This window comes from Emydura macquarii, unplaced genomic scaffold, assembly GCF_026122565.2.
Source record: "Emydura macquarii macquarii isolate MOO-44397 ecotype Brisbane River unplaced genomic scaffold, CSIRO-AGI_Emac_v2 contig_1253, whole genome shotgun sequence".
Lineage (NCBI taxonomy): Eukaryota > Metazoa > Chordata > Testudines > Chelidae > Emydura > Emydura macquarii.
This window is the reverse complement of record NW_027131390.1, coordinates 50,460,172-50,480,538: the sequence shown is the minus strand read 5'-3', so window position 1 is coordinate 50,480,538 and position 20,367 is coordinate 50,460,172. Positions and strand designations below refer to the sequence as shown.

Here is a 20,367-nt window from a genome sequence, read left to right as displayed (position 1 = left end):
CATATAGAGGGTGACAACCTACTACTGCTATCAGTTACTCTGTTAACTATCAAGTGGACAGATTGGTATGGTGGATCTAAATGTTCCAACCCTTCTGAAACCCCATGTGGGTGTCAATATGATGCAACATGATTCAATTTTGGGGGCGGGGTTCAGTTTGCTTTTTTAAAAACCAAGGAAATTACACACAAAACAAACTGGTAGTATGCCCATCCCCAGAGCAGGTCCTTCCTGTGCACTGAATGAATCAGGGGGCCCCTGTGGAAAAAATAGTATGTGACCACATAATTAAAGATTGTGCCAAAATACAGACACACAAAGAGATGGAATTAAGGTTGTACAGAGATTATTCTGCCATTTCCTAACTTTTGAGTGCTTGACTTTGCAACTTTAATCATGTTATTTTAATGTGTGTGTGTGTGTGATAATTTATATGTTCACCACAAATGTAATTTTTAAAAGGGACATATTAATTTAAATGAAATAAGCTTTCAATTACTAATGTATTAATTACATATAAATACAAGATGTCTATCACCGTTATTCTGGGAATCCTTTAGAACATTTAGGCCCAAATGCCCACATTTAGGGCCTTTTCCAAAGTGAATAAAGATTTTGGGTGCCCCAATTTTTTAGGTGCCCCATTTGAGTCACCTTAAAGTCTTGATTTGCAGAAAGTGCTGAGCATCCATCTTAGCATACAACACTATCAGACCTTTTTATTGAACAAAGAACAGGGAACTTTCTTGTTGCACAAAAGGTAGATGAGACTCATTATTCAAGAGTTGGTTTGCCCAGAGGCATTCCAGCCTTTATAGTTAGCCACCCTGAACAAAGTGATGTGTTTTGAGTCTCCTGAGAAGGTAGCTGGTTTCACACTGGATCCCAGAACATTTTGTAGATAGGAGCCAGCCCCTTGAATTTCGCCTGGGACTGGAGGGGCCAATTCTTCCGCCATTGAAGCCGTGAAGAGTTTTGCCATTTATTTGAATGGAAGCATGATTGGGCTCTTTGTGCAGAGTACAGGTTTTCCATGTTTTCAGTGGTCTGACCCACTTGGGAAATTCTGCACCTGCTGAAGTCTCCAGATGGCCCAGGTTGTCAAAATGAAGATGAGCATGATATCAAGTCATTCTCATTATCATCACTAGAGGTGAAGACATGGAGATAACTGTGGCTAGGTGCCTGTCTGACTTAGTTGGGGACACAGCCCTGGTCTACACTTACCTGGAGATTCGGCAGCAGTCGACGGGAGTTACGCAAACTACACAGAGTAGCTTGTGTAACTCACATCGACTGCTGTGCTTACCTCCTTTGCGATGTCTTCACTGCGCTGCTGTTCCCGTCGACGCAGTGCTACGCTACTTGACGGGGTGGTTTTACTCAGTCTACTTCCTGATTGATTGAGCAGATCTAGACTGACAGCTCAATCGATCCAGAAAGATCGATCTGGCGGCGGCGATTTTGCCGCCATCAGTATAGATATGCCCACAATCTCTGAGGCAGACGAAGATGAAGAATGGATCCTTAACCACAGCTGCTCCCTCAGGGTTGATCCATAGCCCATTAGAGTCAATGGAAACACTTCCATCGTCTTGAGTGGACTTTGGATCAGGCTCTGGGCGTCCATAGCAGAGTATAAGGATATCATGTAGCCATCTTTCCCCCTCCATGCAATCTGCTCATGCCACTTCCCACAACTATGAACCTGGTGCCGGTCCCATATATCACTGTTCAGAGAGGTATTTCTGCTAAAGAGACAGAGAAACATGGGTTTGTATTAATTCATGTACCGAGATGCCCTTCTCATAAGGCCTAACCCTGCCATACTTATTCCCAATGATATCAATATCACTCGGAGAGAATACATCCCATTGAGTTGAAGTCAGTGGGAGTTTTGCCTGAGTAAAGGCTACAGGATTTGGGCCACTGATCCTGTAAAGAGCTTTCTTAAAATGGAAAATTAGTTGCAGGAGGCCTGATTCCTTTCTCAGAATGGGTGAAGTTCACCCAGTGCAGAAAGCCAACAATAGCCTTATGCACCAGTTAAGTGCCCCTTGAGCCCTTATGCTGAGGGATTTAATTTATGCAGAAGCCCTGTGTTATGCCTCTCCTCAGGGTGAATTCACCCACTGGTTTTACACCAATCACTCCACAAGCCTCAGTGGGGCGAGAGCATGGTCTGGTCACAGTAATTCTCTTCAGGTTCCTGGCCATACAAAAGAACCAACCCCCTCTTCCATAGCCTCTCCTAAAAGTCCTGAGAACTATAAGATCAATGGGCATTTCCAGCACACTTTTTTGGAATCTTGCTTGATGCGGCTCCGGTTTTCATTTACCCACTCTCTTAAACCTTTTTCCCAATGTGAACGTGGCTCTCATCTCACTTGACACCAACTTATATCAGGAATCACTCCACTGAAGTAAGCACGGTTACACTGGTGAGTAACGGGTGTAGGTAAGAAAACAATGAGGTCCCCTATTTTGATGAGCTTTATGGGGTGCTTACATAGTGTGAGTGCTCTTAGAGCACTTTCCAAGGCCCCAATTCTGCAATTGCTTAAGCATGGCATCATTTTAAGTATGTGAGAAGTCTCATTGACCTCAAAGGAGCCCATGTCTGAAGTACAAAAGACCTAAACAGAAAATAGGCCACAAAGACAGAATAATAGGTCCCAAACACATCTTACAAAAATATAGTAAGAGGCAGAGCTAGGATGTAAACATTCTAGGGAGAAAGTCATGAACAGTGGCTCAGAATACATGAAAACTTTCTCTTTTCACTGAAGAGTACATTAGTGAAATGAAACCAGGCTGGAGTATTTTTAAATGCCTTAGCCATAGTGCTTGTGGGAAAGCTTATGAGAGACCATGCAGAGCCATAATTACAAGGTATGGAATTTTGGGAGAACATAAATGATCGGTGTGGTGAGAAATGTATTCAGAGCCTGTACTTTCTTCTGTATCCCCCTTTTTCTTCTTTGTTTCCATGGGCATCAGAGTGGTAGGGTAGGCCAGGGAAGTGAGTTATGAAGAGTCTGCCCAGCGGTCGGGAAGTAATTTGAACGTTAGGGAGCAGTGCTCTTAGCAGTTTTGTTTTTGCTGTGAATGGCGTCTGAAGAGAATTAACATTGGTGAGAATGAAATGCAGTTCTTCTTTTTGCAAGCTTGCACACAGGCATGAACGCTGCCGTTGGCTGTTGAGCAAAACTGAGCTTGATTCTGTATTCTATTTCTTGGCCTTCCACTCTGGTCTTCAACAGACACATGCCCATCGTGAACATAATTCTCTCTTGCTAGCAGAGATGGGCATGAATGGAAATGCTAGGTCAGAATACCCTTGCAGGTTGGGATGTTTGAAATCCAGATTCAAATTCTGTAACACAAGCATGGCCCTGTGTATGAGCAGAACTAACCCTTATCCTGGTGGAATCTTCATATGGAGGGAGTTGAGGTTCTACCTCATAAAGTGCAGCTCCCAAAATGCAGAACTCGTAGTTGTAAAAGTACTGTAGGCATTTTCCTCCCATGAAGCTTTCCAGTGATGAACCACATACATCCTCAGATGTGCAAGCAAGTAGAATTCAAACTGAGCAGAGGCAGCTAAAGCTTACTGGCAAATTTATACCCTGATCTGTACATGATGCAATGCTACAGAAGTCAAGGGAGGTGCAATGAGTGTAAATCAGAGCAGAATTTGGCTCAGTGCCCTTTCCTGGAATAATAGTCGGTATTTATTGCAGATCCTAGAGAATCCAGTCAGCCAAGTTTTCATTCAGAAACCTGTTCAGCCATGGGCCGTGCCCTCTCCATGATTTCTCATGGAATTCCTGTTTCTGATGATCGAATGCGAGACAAGACTTATGGGATTCTGAAGTGCAAGGACCGTGGAATTCAGTAGTAGTTCACTGGGCAGTGATTAGCTTAAGAATCATGCAGTAAAACCCATTCCAGCCACAGAAACACAGAGGACCATTGTCATAAAAGCTTAACTTTCCCAGTACCCTTCATTTCAATGTTACTGTTAAGGAGAGTGCTGAATGAAACTCCCCTCCATGCTGTACAAAATATTTACTACTCCATACTTTCCTACATACCATGGTAATTTGGTGTCAGAAGAATCAGAGAAACCCGTAAGAGCAGTTTCAATCTAATAGGATACTGAAAAGATTATGAAAAAGTATGCTGCCAAGTCTGTGCAGAAGGAAGTTGGCACATCAGACGAATAGTGTTGTTCTCTCGTTCACATCCAGTTTGGCCAGCGGCTAATGTCAGCATCACACCAGATCTTAGGTAACCAATCACATATTGCTGTGACATAATTTTAGCTATCAGGGAGAAACCAAACCTGGAAAGACGATTAGCGGCGAGGAATCTGCCAAAGTTGAGGCTGCTAATATCAGAGGCTTTTCAATGCTCACATGATATTGTACATAATCAAAAAGCTTTAGAAATAATTTCTGTATATGAATATTAACTTCCTGCTCTTTCTGTTCTGCCTATTGGTACTTACTTCTCAGGAAATTTTCTCTTTGATTTGGTTGTTGCTCTTGGCCTGAGTGGTAACTCCCTTAAACTCCTTTGGCAAGCCCAGCCCTAGTATTCCTACTGTGTATTTGTATTTATTGTGTGGGTTTTTTGTGTTCATTTCTGTTTTTCATGCCCTATAATCTCATAATCTGGGGTGATTTTTGATGATGGTGAAGTGGGGTGTGATCCTGCTTCTGTTGCAGTGGAAGCAGGAGCAGGCTAAGAGAGAGCACTGTGGATGAAAGCTTTGACCTTCTTCTGTGTGAAGCAATTGAAGTATGTTACAAATATATCAGTCTGTTTTAGGAGAGACAGAAACGCACAGCTTGTGTAGAGAGCCAGCAGAAGGCATTACATGTCACTTAAATCCCACTTCAGTCCTTGGCATGGGACATAAGTGGTGCACAAACCCTTGTGCTATCTCTCTGCACAGGGGTGAATATTACCCAGTGAGAAGATAATTCCAGTGATTGTTTCTTTACATTTCTGCTAGCAAGGTCCTCAGGCAATCATATTCCTAGTTTCAGTGTAACTCAGGGGTGTCAAAGTTATCTGGCCACAAAGGCCATTTAAGACAAAATTGTTCACTTGGCAGGCCACACTGCAAAAACTATATATATATTAAAGGGGCAGCACAATGGTGCAGCTTTCACATACTCACTTTCCATGCCCACTTAATACTGTATTTTTTATTGATAATAAAATGAAAAAAATTAAGTATTTTACTTCAATTGAAATAGAATCATAGAAGATCAGGGTTGGAAGGGACCTCAGGAGGTCATCTAGTCCAACCCCTTGCTCAAAACAGGACTAATCTCAGCTAAATCATCCCACCCAGGGCTTTGTCAAGCCGCAGCTTAAAAACCTCTAAAGATGGAGATTCCACCAACTCTCTAGGTAACCCATTCCACTGCTTTACCACCCTCCTAGTGACAAACATTTTCCTAATATCCAACCTAGACCTCCCCCACTGCAACTTGAGACCATTGCTTCTTGTTCTGTCATTTGCTACCACTGAGAACAGCCTAGCTCCATCTTCCTGGAACCCCCTTTCGAGTAGTTAAAGGCTGCTATCAAATCCCCCCTCATTCGTGTCTTCTGCAGACTAAACAAGCCTAGTCCTCTCAGCCTCTCCTCATAAGTCTTGTGCTCCAGTCCCCTAATCATTTTTGTTGCCCTCCACTGGACTCTCTCCAACTTGTCCACATCCTTTTTGTAGTGGGGGGCCCAAAACTGGACACAATACTCCAAATGTGGCCTCACCATTTCTACCATTAGTAGAAATACCTACTAATATTACAGGTTTCAGAGTACATAATACATTACCACATTTCAACTAAAATTAAGTTTTACTGGGTGAAAATGCAAATTGAATTTACCTTTTATTACTTCTGCCCGGAAACCTGCCATGTCTTCTCTCGTTCTGGTGTGGGCCGGTGGCGCTCTGGGGGCTGGGAGTGGAGCACTTCGGCCAGCAGAACTCTGGGAGCTGGGGCAAACTGGCCAGTCTTGGGCAGTGCAGGCCAGGCTGACGCTGGGGCTCAACTTTATCACCTTGTCTTGGCTTTATTTTTAAACTAGATTTCATAAGTCCCTCTGGCAACACACATGCTCAACACTACTCAGTCTGCCCCCTGAATCAGCATTTCCAGAGCTAATACTTCCTGCCGGTCATTGCTAAGAGACGCTGCTGATTCTTTACTGAGGCGGGTATATGGTCAGAAAATGCTAAGAGGGCTTTGTTTTTTCCAGCTCTATCTGGTTTAAAGTTCTTCGGGAGCCAAAGTCAGACTGCACATCTGACATACATTTCTCTCACTCATGTGACACCTGTCTGATATATTAGAGGAGTTATTTTTTTTTAAATAGTGTATTGAAATAAAGTACAGAAACATAAAACTCCTATGACAGTTGGCTTTCATGTTTCAGTAAATACCTATTAGTTTGATCTGCTGAAAAGAAAGGAGAGGAAAATGCAGAAATCATTTCACTAACCACAGACATACTTTCATGAGGTGAACATGACACATTATTTCAAGGGTTTCTGAAGCTTACTAAGAGGTGCTTATTCGCATCAGTCTTCTCACCATGACAGCCATTGACACAGATCCTTTTCATTCAATCCAGTGGGCACTCAGGATCCTGATGCTTTGATTGGCATAATATCTATGTAGTGGGAGACAGTTCCATGCAACAAGCCCTCCACGCTAAACAACTTCTCCTTAGCTGCAAAATGTGGCTCAGTGGAAAATCACTTTAGCTGGGTATCAGGCTGTCCAGAGTGGCTCCTGACTGCAGACTGTGAAGAAACAGGGCACAAACCTCAAACTGGTTGTGAGTTCTATACTTTGATTTTACCAGCCACATAACAAATGTGAACCCCTCAAGTACTAGAACAGCTTTAATATGGAGTCACAGACAGTCCCTTTAAGTACTCCAGTCTATCTTGCCACCGAGGCAAGCCTGCTGTTGTGATAGATGGTCCCTTACACCAAAAATCACATCAATATTCAGGTTACTTCCAGTCTCCAAGGACCAGTCCCGGGTCAAGTGCACCCTAGATCTCTCACCAAAGACAACGCTTGTAGCCAATCCTATAATAAACTAACTAAAGGTTTATTGACTAGGAAAAAGAAACAAGAAAGCTATTTACAATGTTAAAGCAGGCAATCATACATGCACAAATGAGATAGTCTTATGTTCCAATAGATGATAGCAGTTGTTATATTATGCAAACTTTATACATCCTTTATGGCTAACCCATACTAAACAGCTGGGGACCCCTTTCTTACTCTTAGAAAACTTTACCCCTCAGCTTTCAAGCAGCACAATGATAAATGTATCCTTAACAGGAATTTTTATTCCCTTCCCCTAGCACTCAAACTGATGAGATGAGCATTTGTGCATGTCTCTTCTTCATGGATGTTGGGGAAGCAATCAACTACTGATGCTCCATAGGGGCTTGTCTGATGTCTGTATACCTTCTTTTCTGGGGAGGAGATGACCCCTCTTGTGGTAAACTAGCATGTCACACTTGGTAATACTTCTCCCCTGACTAGGGGGGAGGGAGGGGCTGGTTCACAGTCTTAGCAAACACTTCTATAGTTACAGAGCAAGCATTTAAACATTAGCTTATAACATGGGATATGGCTGGTATAAGGAGGATTAATATCTGCAGCCTCCTGCAAGCATTCCATAAAGTCGAAACACATTCTTATAACTCTAATATCTATTTTTAACAATACTAACGCCCAGATGAGGCAGACTGGTTTCCAGCTATGCATTTGTCAGTATTTAGTGAGGCCCAGTAGCCTCGGCATGAGCTGGCACCTGGTCTGCCAGCATCATACCAGGGAAAGAAAATAAATAGCATAAATGTTTTACTCAGGTACCGGAGCTCAGACCAAAGGTCTGATTCAATAACACTCCAGTTTAGCTATCTACTGACATATCGTACTGATATGGTCACCATGTTTCTAGTAGTTGAGAGCCTCACAAACATTAATCCTGGCAACATATCTATAAGACAAGGAAGTATTATTGTCCCTATTTTATATGCAGAACTGAAGCACAGGGAGATCAAGTGATTTGCCCAGCGTCACAAAGGAAGTTTGTGGCAGAGCTGGGAATTGAATCCAGATTATATATGTCCCAGTATAGTGTCTTAGTCACAAGACTACCTTCCTCCCACCGGCCAGTTAAGCTGGATTTGCATCTGCTTTGTGCTAGCAGAAATACAGTGAGCAGCTAGAGGATACCAGTGAATCTGTCTCTATCTATCTGTCTGTCTATCTATCTATCAGTTAAATATCAGTCAGTCATCGTAGCTTTTCCTATCCTGTCAGCTACATTATAGACATGACTGTGATGAATGCTGTGTTGAAGAGTCGTCTAGAAATGCCTATCAGCAACCCTTACAAAATATAAAGCTTGCCTGGAAAGACAATGTAAATTCAAAGTACATGTTAGTATTATAAAGCCAAATCCTGGGGTCCTTATTTTACTCAGGCATGACTGAATAAAAATCATGTAATATGAGTAAAGACCTCAGGATGTGGCCCCAAGGAGGTACATTGGGCCACATTATGCCATCAGTTTTTAACCAGAAATTCCTCACTGGGGATGCGCAGTTGGTTTATATTGGCATTGAAATCAATGGAGCAACACTGATTTATACCAGCTGAGGATCCAGCCCATCAAGACAAACATAATAAAGAATATGACACCACTCTACCACTAAGAATCTAACACATGATCCTAGCCACCGTTTAGATGCAAGGATAAAACCCAGACATTTGGTGGTTAGGTGGGAGAACCGTGGTGCAAACTAGTTCATGGGCCTGCAGTTTTGTGGTCTGACCTAGCACGAGTCACAAAGGAGCACTGTCAAACACGTGCTTGGACATGATTTTGTGTGACACACCAACAAGCTGTGCAACTGTGGCAACGTGACCCAAGTAGAAAAGAGCTCCCTCACATAACCAGATCCCAGATCGGGAAGGGCTTTACAGCTAAAATGCAGTGCTTTGATTTCTCTCTGGGACCACAGCCTCATCCAGTGCAGCTCCACAGAGTATGAGCGTAATATGCTCCCTGCATGATGGTGCATTGCTCAGCACATGGTCAGCTGCATTCTAAGCTGTCCCAGTGTGCAGCACATTGCAGGCTCCACCTCCTGAGTGGACAGGTGTGGATGATGCTACCAGGGGCCATGTGGAAGGAAAGGTTGCATTGTCCTAGCCAGGTGCAGATGGAAACTTCCTTGCCTTCTCGGCAAGCTGTTATTTCATGTTCCAAAAGCAACCCTGGATGAAATAAAACTCCTGGAGTGGAAACCTGAGTCACAGATGGCAGATGTGCTCCCTCAACCTCAAGCGTGGCTCTTGCCTGTTCTTCTAGTGGTTCCCCCCAGTCCACCAACATCATCATTCTCTTATCTGCAGTAAATCAGCCATCTTGTCCTCATGCATGATTTCATAGATTCTGGGTTTTCTGTTCCACTGCACCAGTGGGACCTTCTGCGATGGAAACTGTCTGTCTGTCTTATCTAATCTGTCTCTCTTATGTGAGGCTGTAATTCACGATAATATCCAAGACCTGTGTGGGACAAGATTACTTCTTGTTGCCTTACTGTTAGTGCTTTGTTTCAGGCATAGCAGGGTACGTATGGTTTGTGCAATCAGAGGTGCGCTGCGGAGGCTGCAGTGTTGTAGCTGGGTGATTGTGGGTGGAGACATAATGACTGCTCAGGGCAGTCTGGCATAATGAGGCAGGAACACATTCCGAAGCTGCATTTGCTACACTTTTTAAAAGACATGGTGAGGGCTCCAGGCACAGACAGAGGCCTGTGAAGCCATGGCCACTCTCCAGACTTGTCTGCTCACATCCCCTTTGGGGAGCTGAGCACTTGCAGCACTAGGCCTCCCCTCCCCTTTCTTCCCCCCCCCCGTGTGCTCAGGGCACACAAAGAGGTTGGTGCAGATGCGCACCAATGGTGGGATGGAGCCTGCAAGCCCCTGGGCAGGGACACACGCAGTTTTGCCTTGCATTGTTTATTGGAAAAACAGAAGCACAATTACAAGAGCAAAATGATCAGTGCTACAATGAACTCCTTTTGCCAGGTGGCGATACTTCTGTATAGGGGGGCTTTGAATGGGGCAGCCGTGGTCTAGTGGGCTGAGTGTGGGGCTGGGTGTGTGGGGATCTGGGTTCTAGTCCTGGCTCTGTTGCTGATTTATTGACGTGGGTTGAGTCACTTAGGAACACATGATGGCCACTTGAGTGTGTGAGGGAAAAGGTGCAGGGATCACCCCCACCAGAGTACCCCTGACATGGCTGCCAGGGACAGGGAGCACAGAGGAGCCGTGCTGGTGCCCCAGAGGGGTCTTGTCCAGATAGTGGGGCAGCACTGGCTATGCTTTACACAGGTGTAGCAAATCCCACTGGCTGTCATGCTCCAGCCAGTGACCAGGAAATTGTGACAAAGGCAAAAAGCTTCCAGGTCCCACTGCTTAGCTGGTGCACCTTGCCCCCTTCCCAGTCACAGCTTAGTCGGGTGAGAACCATAAGTGAGCCATCAGGCTCAGTTTTCCCATCTGTCAAATGGCAATAATGGTCATTGGTTATCTTCATATGCAATCTGAGGTCTCTTTATGAATAGGTGCAAAGCAGCGGACCAAAGTCTAACTCCTGGCTCCATGCTCCCTGGGCTGGCTGGCTCTGGTATTGCTATACAGGAGACAGAGTACTCTGTCCCAGGTCACTGTACATGGGCCCCTCTGGCCAACTTAAGAGAGGTGCTGGCTACCTTCCAAGAACATCCCAAGAGCCTCTTGGCTACCTCCCAAGAGCAGTCTGTCTTAGCCAGGAGGTTAGTGGCTATATAAACTGGAGACAAACTGGATTTCAGACGACTATTAGGGAGAACTCCCAGAATATAAACATTACTTATTATATTTCATTTTACCAGCAGCCAGCTTGAAGGGAGGGGAAAAAGAGCAGCAGATTTATTTTAACACTGAGGCTGCTTTCCATAATTGGCTGTATCTGTTAGGCTAACATTTAAACCTAACTGCCCACACCAGCAGTACCGGTCAAAGCCATCCTGGGTCCTTTAGCCTGCAGGCTGAAAGAACATGTGTACAGCATAGTAAGTTACCTCCAATTCCTTTTAGGTTAGGATTTTAAACAAGAAGATCGATTTTAGCGATATTCAGTCCAGATGTGGTTCCAAGGATAACATCAAACATTCTGCAGGGGGAGGAAATGTAAGTAGCGACGCTACCTCAGCAGGCTCCCTCACTGTGATGACCCACCTTGCACAGCCAGCCCTCTGTCTCCCTTCCTTCCAAGCACTATTTTCCTTCTTGCTTATGTTTCACACGTTCACTTGGTCTGGTAGTCTCTCAACCCTGTGTGTTCCATGGTGGGCTTCTGATCCTTCCCCACAGACCAGAGCAAATTTTCAGGATTCAGCCAGGAAAGGGATTAGGAGGAAGAGGATGGCATCTTTACAGCCTCAGATTTCATCCTGCAAGGAGCTGACCATCCCTAGAGGTGATAGGCAGCTACAGCTTCCATTGAACCTCAAAATAGGAGCCCAGTTGGAGCTGAGATTGCTCAGAGGTTCCATGATCTAGCCAAGATGACTAATTTCAAGGAAGTGACAAACACTCTTTTCACTTACTACATTTTCCTAAACTGCAACGTTCTCTCTCCCTCTATCCCCAGTGAAAATGCAAGGTTGCCTAGATGCACAGTGCTGTAATGAGTGGTGTCATTCAAATTTGCTCACAATGCTACAGAAAGCAGTCATTCAAGCTCCTGGAAGAACCAGGAGAAGCCCATCCTGGCTGTACAGCATATCTGTATATTTGCCTTCTTTAGGTTATCCCAGACAAAGTTACAAAAAGACTGAAAGCATATCCCATCTGTCATTCAAGGGTGGATGTGCATTTCTGTCCCAGTTTTTCTCTCTCTCAGAAGCCTATATAAAATTAACAGTTAGATGACAAATAGACAGATAAAAGAAATACAAAATCAGGACACATGGCTTGGACAGAAGGCCTGATAGGCTACTGTGTTATCCCTGTTTTATGCCAGGGTAACCCTATTATGGAGTTATTCCAACGTAAAACTGAAGTAACTTCAGTAGTGAATCATGCTCAGTATTTACACGGTATTTATGTGGACGGAGGGGTATGGGAAGAGATTTGAATCTGAAAGCCAGGATGTGAAAGGGATGGTATTAAAAGCCTAAATTCCCAGGAAATAAGTATTCAAGAAAGGAACAAAGAAAGCAGACTAGAACAACATCTCATGCTACACAGCGCTTAGAGACACTGCCTTTCACCACAAGACAAAAGCTCAGAAGCATCTTAGAAAACAATCCTAATTTATCTTCTTGATTCCCATCTTTGTTTTATTAATGAAAAGATTTAACATATTACTGTCAGGTTCCTTGGTGGAATGGAAGCTTGCTGTATTAATCCAGATGTTTCCCACCTTTCTGGCATGATCTGTTCTCTGCTAACCATTTTTTCTTTTCCAGTATTTCTCAAAACTCGTGCTCTTCCTCTTTGCCCTTTTTCATTCCTAAAATTCGTTTTGTGTGCTTCAACAGGTACAAATTGTAACCAAGAAAATAGATCTGAGCCATGTCACTTCCAAATGTGGCTCTCTGAAGAACATCCGTCACAGACCAGGTAATGTAGGAATTATTTGGACTAATATGGCATATTGGGGGCTAAATCCCACTTGTCTATCTCATGTGACTAGACCCACTGAAGCAACTTACTACTCATGCAAGTAATGTGAACAGGATAAGTGGAGGTTCTCTAATGTATCTACTTCTTAGGGGCTGAATTCTGCAAGATGCTAAGCTCTCTGGCCTAATCTAGCAAAACCTTCACATGCTTAAACTTCAGCATGTGTTTACATACCGTGCTGGATCAGGGCTAGAGTTTTCAGCTCTGTGCTGTTCAAACCATAAGTTCCAGATGCTAACTGGTAGGTACCTGAAGAAATGGTAAAGATACTGCTTGCAGTCCATCATGAGTTGAATATTAAGTAATAACGTTCTGGAACATTAAGAGCTCTATTCCAATTTCAGATGCACATATACATAATCCCAGAAAGAGTATTTGATCGACCAGCTTCCTCCCTACAAAACTTTTCTCCTCTAGAAAGCACGTTACCCAAATCTAATATACCCACATCTGATGTGCCTGTGCTCAAAGTGATGAAAATGGTGCATGATTCGACCCCCAAAAGGAGGTTTTACCTCTACATAAGTAGGAACCAAATTCAGGGATATAAATAGTCCTCTGTTGTGGTCAGCAGAGTTGCACTTGCTTGCACCGCCAGATCTGAATTTGGATCTAGCTATTTACATACTCCTGTCTGAAACCAGAATATAAAATATTTCAGATGCTCAATATACTGGAATATATACTGTACACAAGCTTCAGATATGTAGTCAGTAAAGAACAAATTTATCAGATATATATATATACACATGTGAGATTTCACATATATAAACTAACAAATGTATTCAAATGCAAATCCCATTTGATCCTTGGATCCCTGAAAGATAACGATTCTCTGTACACAACTCAAATTTAATCTGTGGAACCTATTGCCATAAGATACCATTGACGCAAGTGGGAGTTGCAGGTGCTGCACTGAGCCTCACTTCAAAGTACTTAAGCACGTGCTTGAGTCCATCACTATTCAGCAAAGCACTTGAGCAAGTGTTTAAATCCCATTAAAGTTCATGGGATATAAGCATGTATAGAAATGATTTGCTGAACAGAGGGCATGGTGCTCTATACCTCTCTAAATATGTCCTCTTTTGAATTATTAGACCATAATTTACACAGCAGTAATAAATGTATGTACTCAGACAGAACTGGGTGGGGCATAAACATTTTCTCCCTGGCTAATCCATGGAAAAAGTCCATGTGAAAATTATTTAGCATGATTAAATTTGTCCAAAATTAAATCACTCACTGAGGCTGTAGAACCTCAAAACAAAAACTATCAACTGGACTAAGCCAGTGTTGTGCTGTCCATATCTCTTTGCATCATTATTATTGCTACTATAGCAATAGATTGTTTCCCCAAAATTAAGGCATTAATAGCTACTGCTATCAATTGACTTGCCTGTTTGGCCCTCAAGGCTATGTTTTCAGGAAACAAAACAAAATGTATCTGAAACTTATGACATAGACTATTTTATTTTCTTAATTTTTATTTTATTTTATTTTGCTTGACCAGGTGGGGGACGTGTGAAAATTGAGAGTGTGAAACTGGATTTCAAAGAAAAAGCTCAGGCTAAAGTTGGTTCCCTTGAAAATGCCCACCATACACCTGGAGGTGGCAATATCAAGGTAAGAAATCAGCCTGATGAACCGAGCTTCTCCATTTCAGAATGCACTTCAGCCCAAAGTCAGCAGTGACGTACGTGAATCATGGTGTAAATTACACTGCAGATACACTCATTTTTCTAACCCATGTATAACTTATATACAGGGTGACAGAGGTGAAAGTGCAGCAGGAAAAGCAACTAGCAGGGGAATATAAGATAGAACAGGTTACTTTTACGTGGTTGGTCCTCTCAGCCTGGAACCACTGATTCCCACTCTGTTCCTACTGATGCCCAGTGCTTTGAACTTCTATTTTGCCTCCAGACCTCTACCTTTGCTGCTATTCCAAATCCACAATGGGGTTTTAGTGAGTCTAGCAATCCTGGCCCAATGGCTGTCTTCAAATCTCCCTTGTTCCAGGGCGCTCTGGGTGAGTAGTAGCATAGAAACACATTGCATGACTCTGACCCCAGAGAATCTGTAAATTGCAAGACATCTGAAAACAGAAGGGAGACCAGCAGGATCTGTCTAGATTATACCATGCATTTTATAAGATATTAGGAAACTGAGCCAAATTTTTAGAAGTTTTAGAAGTTTGGGCTGAAATTCAGGCCGGGTATTTATTCTAAATAGGAATGTAAGAAACCTAGTTGCTTGTGCAAAACTTCCTCTTCTACCTAATGTCATTGAAGCACAGAGGGCCACTGTATTGGCATAAAAAAAAAAAGAGACGGACTTTGCGTGAAAATGGCACTTTTGAAAATGCGGCTTAGGTGCTCTTGAAAATGTTACCTCAACTCCAGTTGATTTCAGTGGGAAGTAGACACTAACTCCCTTTAGAGGCCTTTGAAAATCTCAGCCACTTAGCACTGGGTCACTATGGCAGAAATGCTCCAGGTACATTCCCTTCAGCTATGCTCAGATGCCATTTGTGTGTTCTTCCGGTGAACAGTTGAACAACATTTAAGCAATGCAGATATGAGAATCACATTCACTCGTGTGTGTATACTCGGTTTGCACAAGCAAGTGCTTACACTGGCATGGCTCCATGTGCTCATTCAGTCAGAGAACAGAAACAATATCACAAACTGTTGTGACCAACCACAACAAACCAATGCAACTCAAATAGAGTGAAATTCACCATTCAAATCCCACTTAAAGCCTTGTGATGATGTACAAGGGTGGATTTCACCCATTACAGATACTGAATACTCAGAGATACGCTCATGTTCAATCCTTACGAGTTTTTTTAAAAAGGAAAAGACATTTCAGACCAAAAAAATGTAGAATAATATATTAATTCGATGAAGACATGCTCATGGATATTCAAAAATAGCAGAAATAGAGGCATAAAATGGGATTTTCAATCCTTCCTAAGGGAATTAGGTACCCAAATTCCACTGAAAGTCTAACACCCATAGGCGTCTTGGGAATCCAGCCTAGTTTCATTAGATAAAATATTTGTGATGAATTAGTCACTCGGCTGTAGTCTTGGTAGGAATTGTTGGCAGGCTCGTAGGACAGGGCCTGCCTGCTAGAGGAAGTGCTTCAATAATGGTGGCCCCTGCAAACGTGGTGATTGAGTCCCGAGTCCAGTGCTGTGAGCATACTGATCACCTCCTAAGCCCCCTCCACGCCCATCAACTTCAAGAACGGAGGGTGTTCAGCCCCATATGGTTGCAGATCCTGTGGGGAAGGAGAGAGTTGGCCGCACACGGAAAAGGTGGGATGGTATGTGAATAGGAAAGGATGTCACCACAGAAGACAGGAGTTTAAAATCAGATCAACAGCAGAAGGACGGGGGAGGTTATTACTTAATAGCAAAGGTTTATATGCATTACCTTTCTTGAACAGATTGACAGCCAGAAGCTAAACTTCAGAGAGCATGCTAAAGCCCGTGTGGATCACGGGGCTGAGATCATTACGCAGTCACCAGGCAGGTCCAGCGTGCCTTCACCACGCAGGCTCAGCAACGTCTCGTCCTCTGGAAGCATCAACCTGCTGGAATCCCCTCAGCTTGCTACCCTCGCTGAAGATGTCACGGCCGCCCTTGCTAAGCAGGGCTTATGAATTTGCTCCATTTAGCAGTGTATGAAGTAATAATATTTAGACATGAGCTCTTGGCAGGAATGGGCTCAGAGCAGGTGTTACATTCATTCTTTACCATGTCTAAAATTAAGTCACATCCCAAGACTGTAGCAACCATACAATAAAAAACCCAAAAAAATAATTAAATAGATGCAGAAATTGGCCTGATCTCCATTTACAGGAGGAAGATACTGGCTTTACATGGGTATGCAATTGCAGTGTATGACATTGGACGATTATTGTTGCTCTGCTCTGTCTTGCATGGAGTACCGTACTATGATCAAATGCATTTTAACCTTTCCATGTGCCTAAAGGCCATCCACCTCTTTCTGACTTGTTACTTTCCCAAGCTGCTCATTTCATGGTTCTGTTGATGGGTGGGGGGAAAAAAGTCCCATTGTAACTTATTACAGGTTAAATTAAACTGAAGAGTCTCATTACTGGATGGGAAAGGCATAAAAAAGAAATCAAGTTTAATTAAAAGAAAGTGTTACTTTGTATAAACGGATAGAAGGAGAAAGACTGAATTAAGTTATTAACGTTTTGGGGCCTGGATAATTATGTCAGTGTATAGCTGATTCCAATAAATTATTTAACTGATAACTAAAAATAGTAGTTGAAAAACATGTGGATTGTGCTTGAGGAAGTGGCATTTTTAAAACAAAAATGCTACTAAAAGGAAGCACTTCCATTTCAATGGGCTTGTGTCTGATTAGAATGTCGGTTAAGCGGCTAGATTTGTGTACACACTACCGGTTTCACATCCTTTCCATCTGTTTGATACAGTATTATAGATATATATATTTCTCTGTGGCCATTTGTGATACGCCCTCATATACTTGAATATTATACTTCTTTATTCACAGTATCTGTGTCTCTTGCACCTTTTGGTGTTGCAATTTTAGGTATGTAAAAGTAGATGTTAGCAGGGCTTTTTTTCCCTATTCAGAAAAAAATACATAAAAAGACAAAAACGTTTAGCATGAAATTGCTTTCTGTAACAACTAAAAGCCGTGACCCTGTTTTAGTGTCAGATGCAAGTCTCTTCTGTGATGCTAGAAAAATTATTCCTTTTCCCCACCCTCCTTTCTTCACAAGACTGATTTTGTGAGGTCCAGATGCTTAGAAAAAGGGTCTCAAAAGAGGTGGGTTTGGATTCTGGATTTTTTAAAATCAAAAATAGTTTGTTTTTAGCTTTTTTTTTAAACTTCTGTAGTAACAATGAATGTTGGATTTATTTTATTTAATTTTTTTCTTTTGCTAAAGTTGAAACACAGAAAAAAGTATTTTGATATCATTCCATACCTTCAGTAGTGTCTTATGTATACACTCAGGCACTCTGGTAATATAGCAGTAAACACTGTAGAGATGCCAATAAATTATAATTAATAAATTAAATACATAAATAAAATTTACTCCAGAGGCTGGATCACCAAGGTGACTGAATAGATAAATAGAGCATCTTTAAATTTCAACAAAGAAGCAGCAAGAATATGTTGACTATAAAAAGTATAAGAAAAGTGTGCATAAACATACAGAGAGATATAAACGTCACATCCAACGGAGTTACTTGTGAGAACTCCAACACAACATTATGGACACTAAGAAAACACTGTTGAAGGTAATATGATAGTATTACTCATCATCAGTGGAGAAAATCTGCTGATGTTATGTACAGTAGACATTATAAAATGACAGATTTACAGACTTGCAGATTGATTTCTTCCTTTTGAAATCTCTAATTAATCTTTGCACTGTCAGCTGAGCTATACATGAACTGTGTATTAAGTCAATCTTGTGTGTTGGAAGCTTTTGGGTACTCTGTCTGTTCTTTTGATTTGATTTGTGTGTGTGTTGGGGGTTGATCTGAAAAGACACAGTCAGAAAAGCTTTTTGTGTCTGTGCAGAAGATTCTTATAATTAATAGCACAGGATTCCACATAATTAAATTCACAGTATTAAACTGCACCAATAAGAAAGAATAAAATCTTCAGTGTGGTAAACGGGTTGACACCAAGCAATTGTTCCCAGTGGCATTAAAGTGAATTACAGGTTCAAACTCCATGCACCTTACTGAAGATGAACTCCTAAATAGCCCCACACGCCACACATCAACTCCGCAAAAAGCTTTTTCACACTATAAAGTATCTAATGCTGTTTGTAAGCCAGTTATTTCATACAAAAGACAGTGAGTTTAGCAACCATGTTAAGTGCATCAAGAGGATTCTGATTTCTGCCTCGTAATTGCTGAACTGTTGCTTAGAATAACCAACGGGAATTGACATGGAAATAATGTCTGGTGTGGTACATAAAAATTTCTTGCTATTGTTTAAGAAAAACAAAAGAAAGTGGAAGAACAGTATTTTTGATCATGTTGCTTTCCATCAATTAATGCAAATTAGCCTTGCAGTGTTTTTATTATGCATTTTGCCAGTGTTAGAGAGAGCCTAGGGTACTACTGAGCCTCAACTTCACTGAAGTTGAACATCAGCTAGTCAGAACAGTATTTAACCTGTGACTCAAGTACTTTTTATCCTGCTTTTTTAAAAAAAAAAAGTTCTGTAGATGGTGAAGTTTAGTTATTGCACATACAAGTTCAAAGTCAAATTGGTGTAACACACCAAGTCATTTACTTCATGCATTGAAATGAGCTTTCTTGTCTTAATTCAAGCAAAGTCCTTGTAATCAATAATTGTCTTTCCATAGAAAGAGTTCTAGAACTTTTATGGAGCTAGATGAAGATAAAAGAAACCAAGAGTTTGTGTTAAATAAAATGTGAGTTACGTTACGCAACTCTAGATATTCGCTGAAAAAGCTCATAAGAATCTTAACTTCTCAAAAAGAGCGTCAGTTTAAAAAAATTGCAAGCACTTAGTGCCCATGTTCCAGTTTTCTGGAACCCACATCTTTAACAGTTCTATTCTATTGGCAGGTTTAGCCAGTCAGGGGTATCTAAGAGCCAACTTCTCTCTGTTTATAACAGTGCATAGATAAATGAAATGAATAGAAAACTTAAATAAAGCCAAATTGGATAGTCATGGGAGAATCAAAACTGAGTATATTTGTTGAGTGGTAGGACAATGGAAAAGGCATTTTAGGTGTCTCTTCACCTGTAAAATATCTGCTTCTATGTAATCCTAGGCAGGAAGAAATCCAGTAAAAGTTGAGCAGATCTTGGTCCAGCAACAATTAAGGAGAAACTAATAATGATTAAGATAATTCTGCGTCCACTAGACAACACATATTTTCACTGTACAGCAGTAAATGGTATTAGCCAACTAACACTATGTTAATATACAGCACCAACATTTCTTTCCTCAGTATGACTGCTTGCAAATATATATAAACTGGCCTATATACACAGTCTAAAGGTAGTTGAAAGGCAGTCTATGTGGACTACTATATATCAGAAAAGATTTTGCTGTGCTGGACTAAAATATTTTCTGAAAATCAAGTATGAATGCCCCTAAAAGGCAGATGTCTTTAAGTGTAGATCACTTTTGTTATATAAAATGAAGCAGATAGAATTTTAGCCTAGGTGTGTGTAGAGCTCACTCGCTAGTAATCTTACTCAAGTAATTCCCTCTGCAGGAAAATAATTTACTTTCAGACTTGGCAAGGTCAAGCATAAAAGCCACTTCAACTTTAGCAAAGAGAAAAAAATAAAAACAAAAAAATCATAATCTGTATGGTGGGATTTGGAGGAATACAGTCTGCTGTTACAAACCTGTGTTTTTTCTGATAATTCTAGAGCCTGTTACCATAAAGAGACATTTCTTGAATGGCTGGTGGTAGTTAGTTCATGTTTTTCAATCCAATTTGCAATTGTATTTGTTGCTGTATAGTGATTGTTTTGCAAAATAAAATTGCTTGTCATCTAAGC

General features: G+C 41.7%; 1 protein-coding gene across 1 annotated transcript in view; it reads left to right on the top strand.

Moving 5' to 3' along the window:
* The window catches only part of MAP2 (microtubule associated protein 2), a 238,985-nt gene extending 218,620 nt beyond the window's left edge, over nucleotides 1-20,365 (top strand). Inside the window, exons 17-20 of the mRNA XM_067548744.1 lie at nucleotides 11,205-11,297; nucleotides 12,653-12,734; nucleotides 14,308-14,420; nucleotides 16,251-20,365. Of these exons, the coding sequence (XP_067404845.1) occupies nucleotides 11,205-11,297; nucleotides 12,653-12,734; nucleotides 14,308-14,420; nucleotides 16,251-16,466 (504 nt within the window). The 3' untranslated portion in view covers nucleotides 16,467-20,365. The remainder of the gene's footprint in view (nucleotides 1-11,204; nucleotides 11,298-12,652; nucleotides 12,735-14,307; nucleotides 14,421-16,250) is intronic.
* The last annotated feature ends 2 nt before the right edge of the window (nucleotides 20,366-20,367 follow it).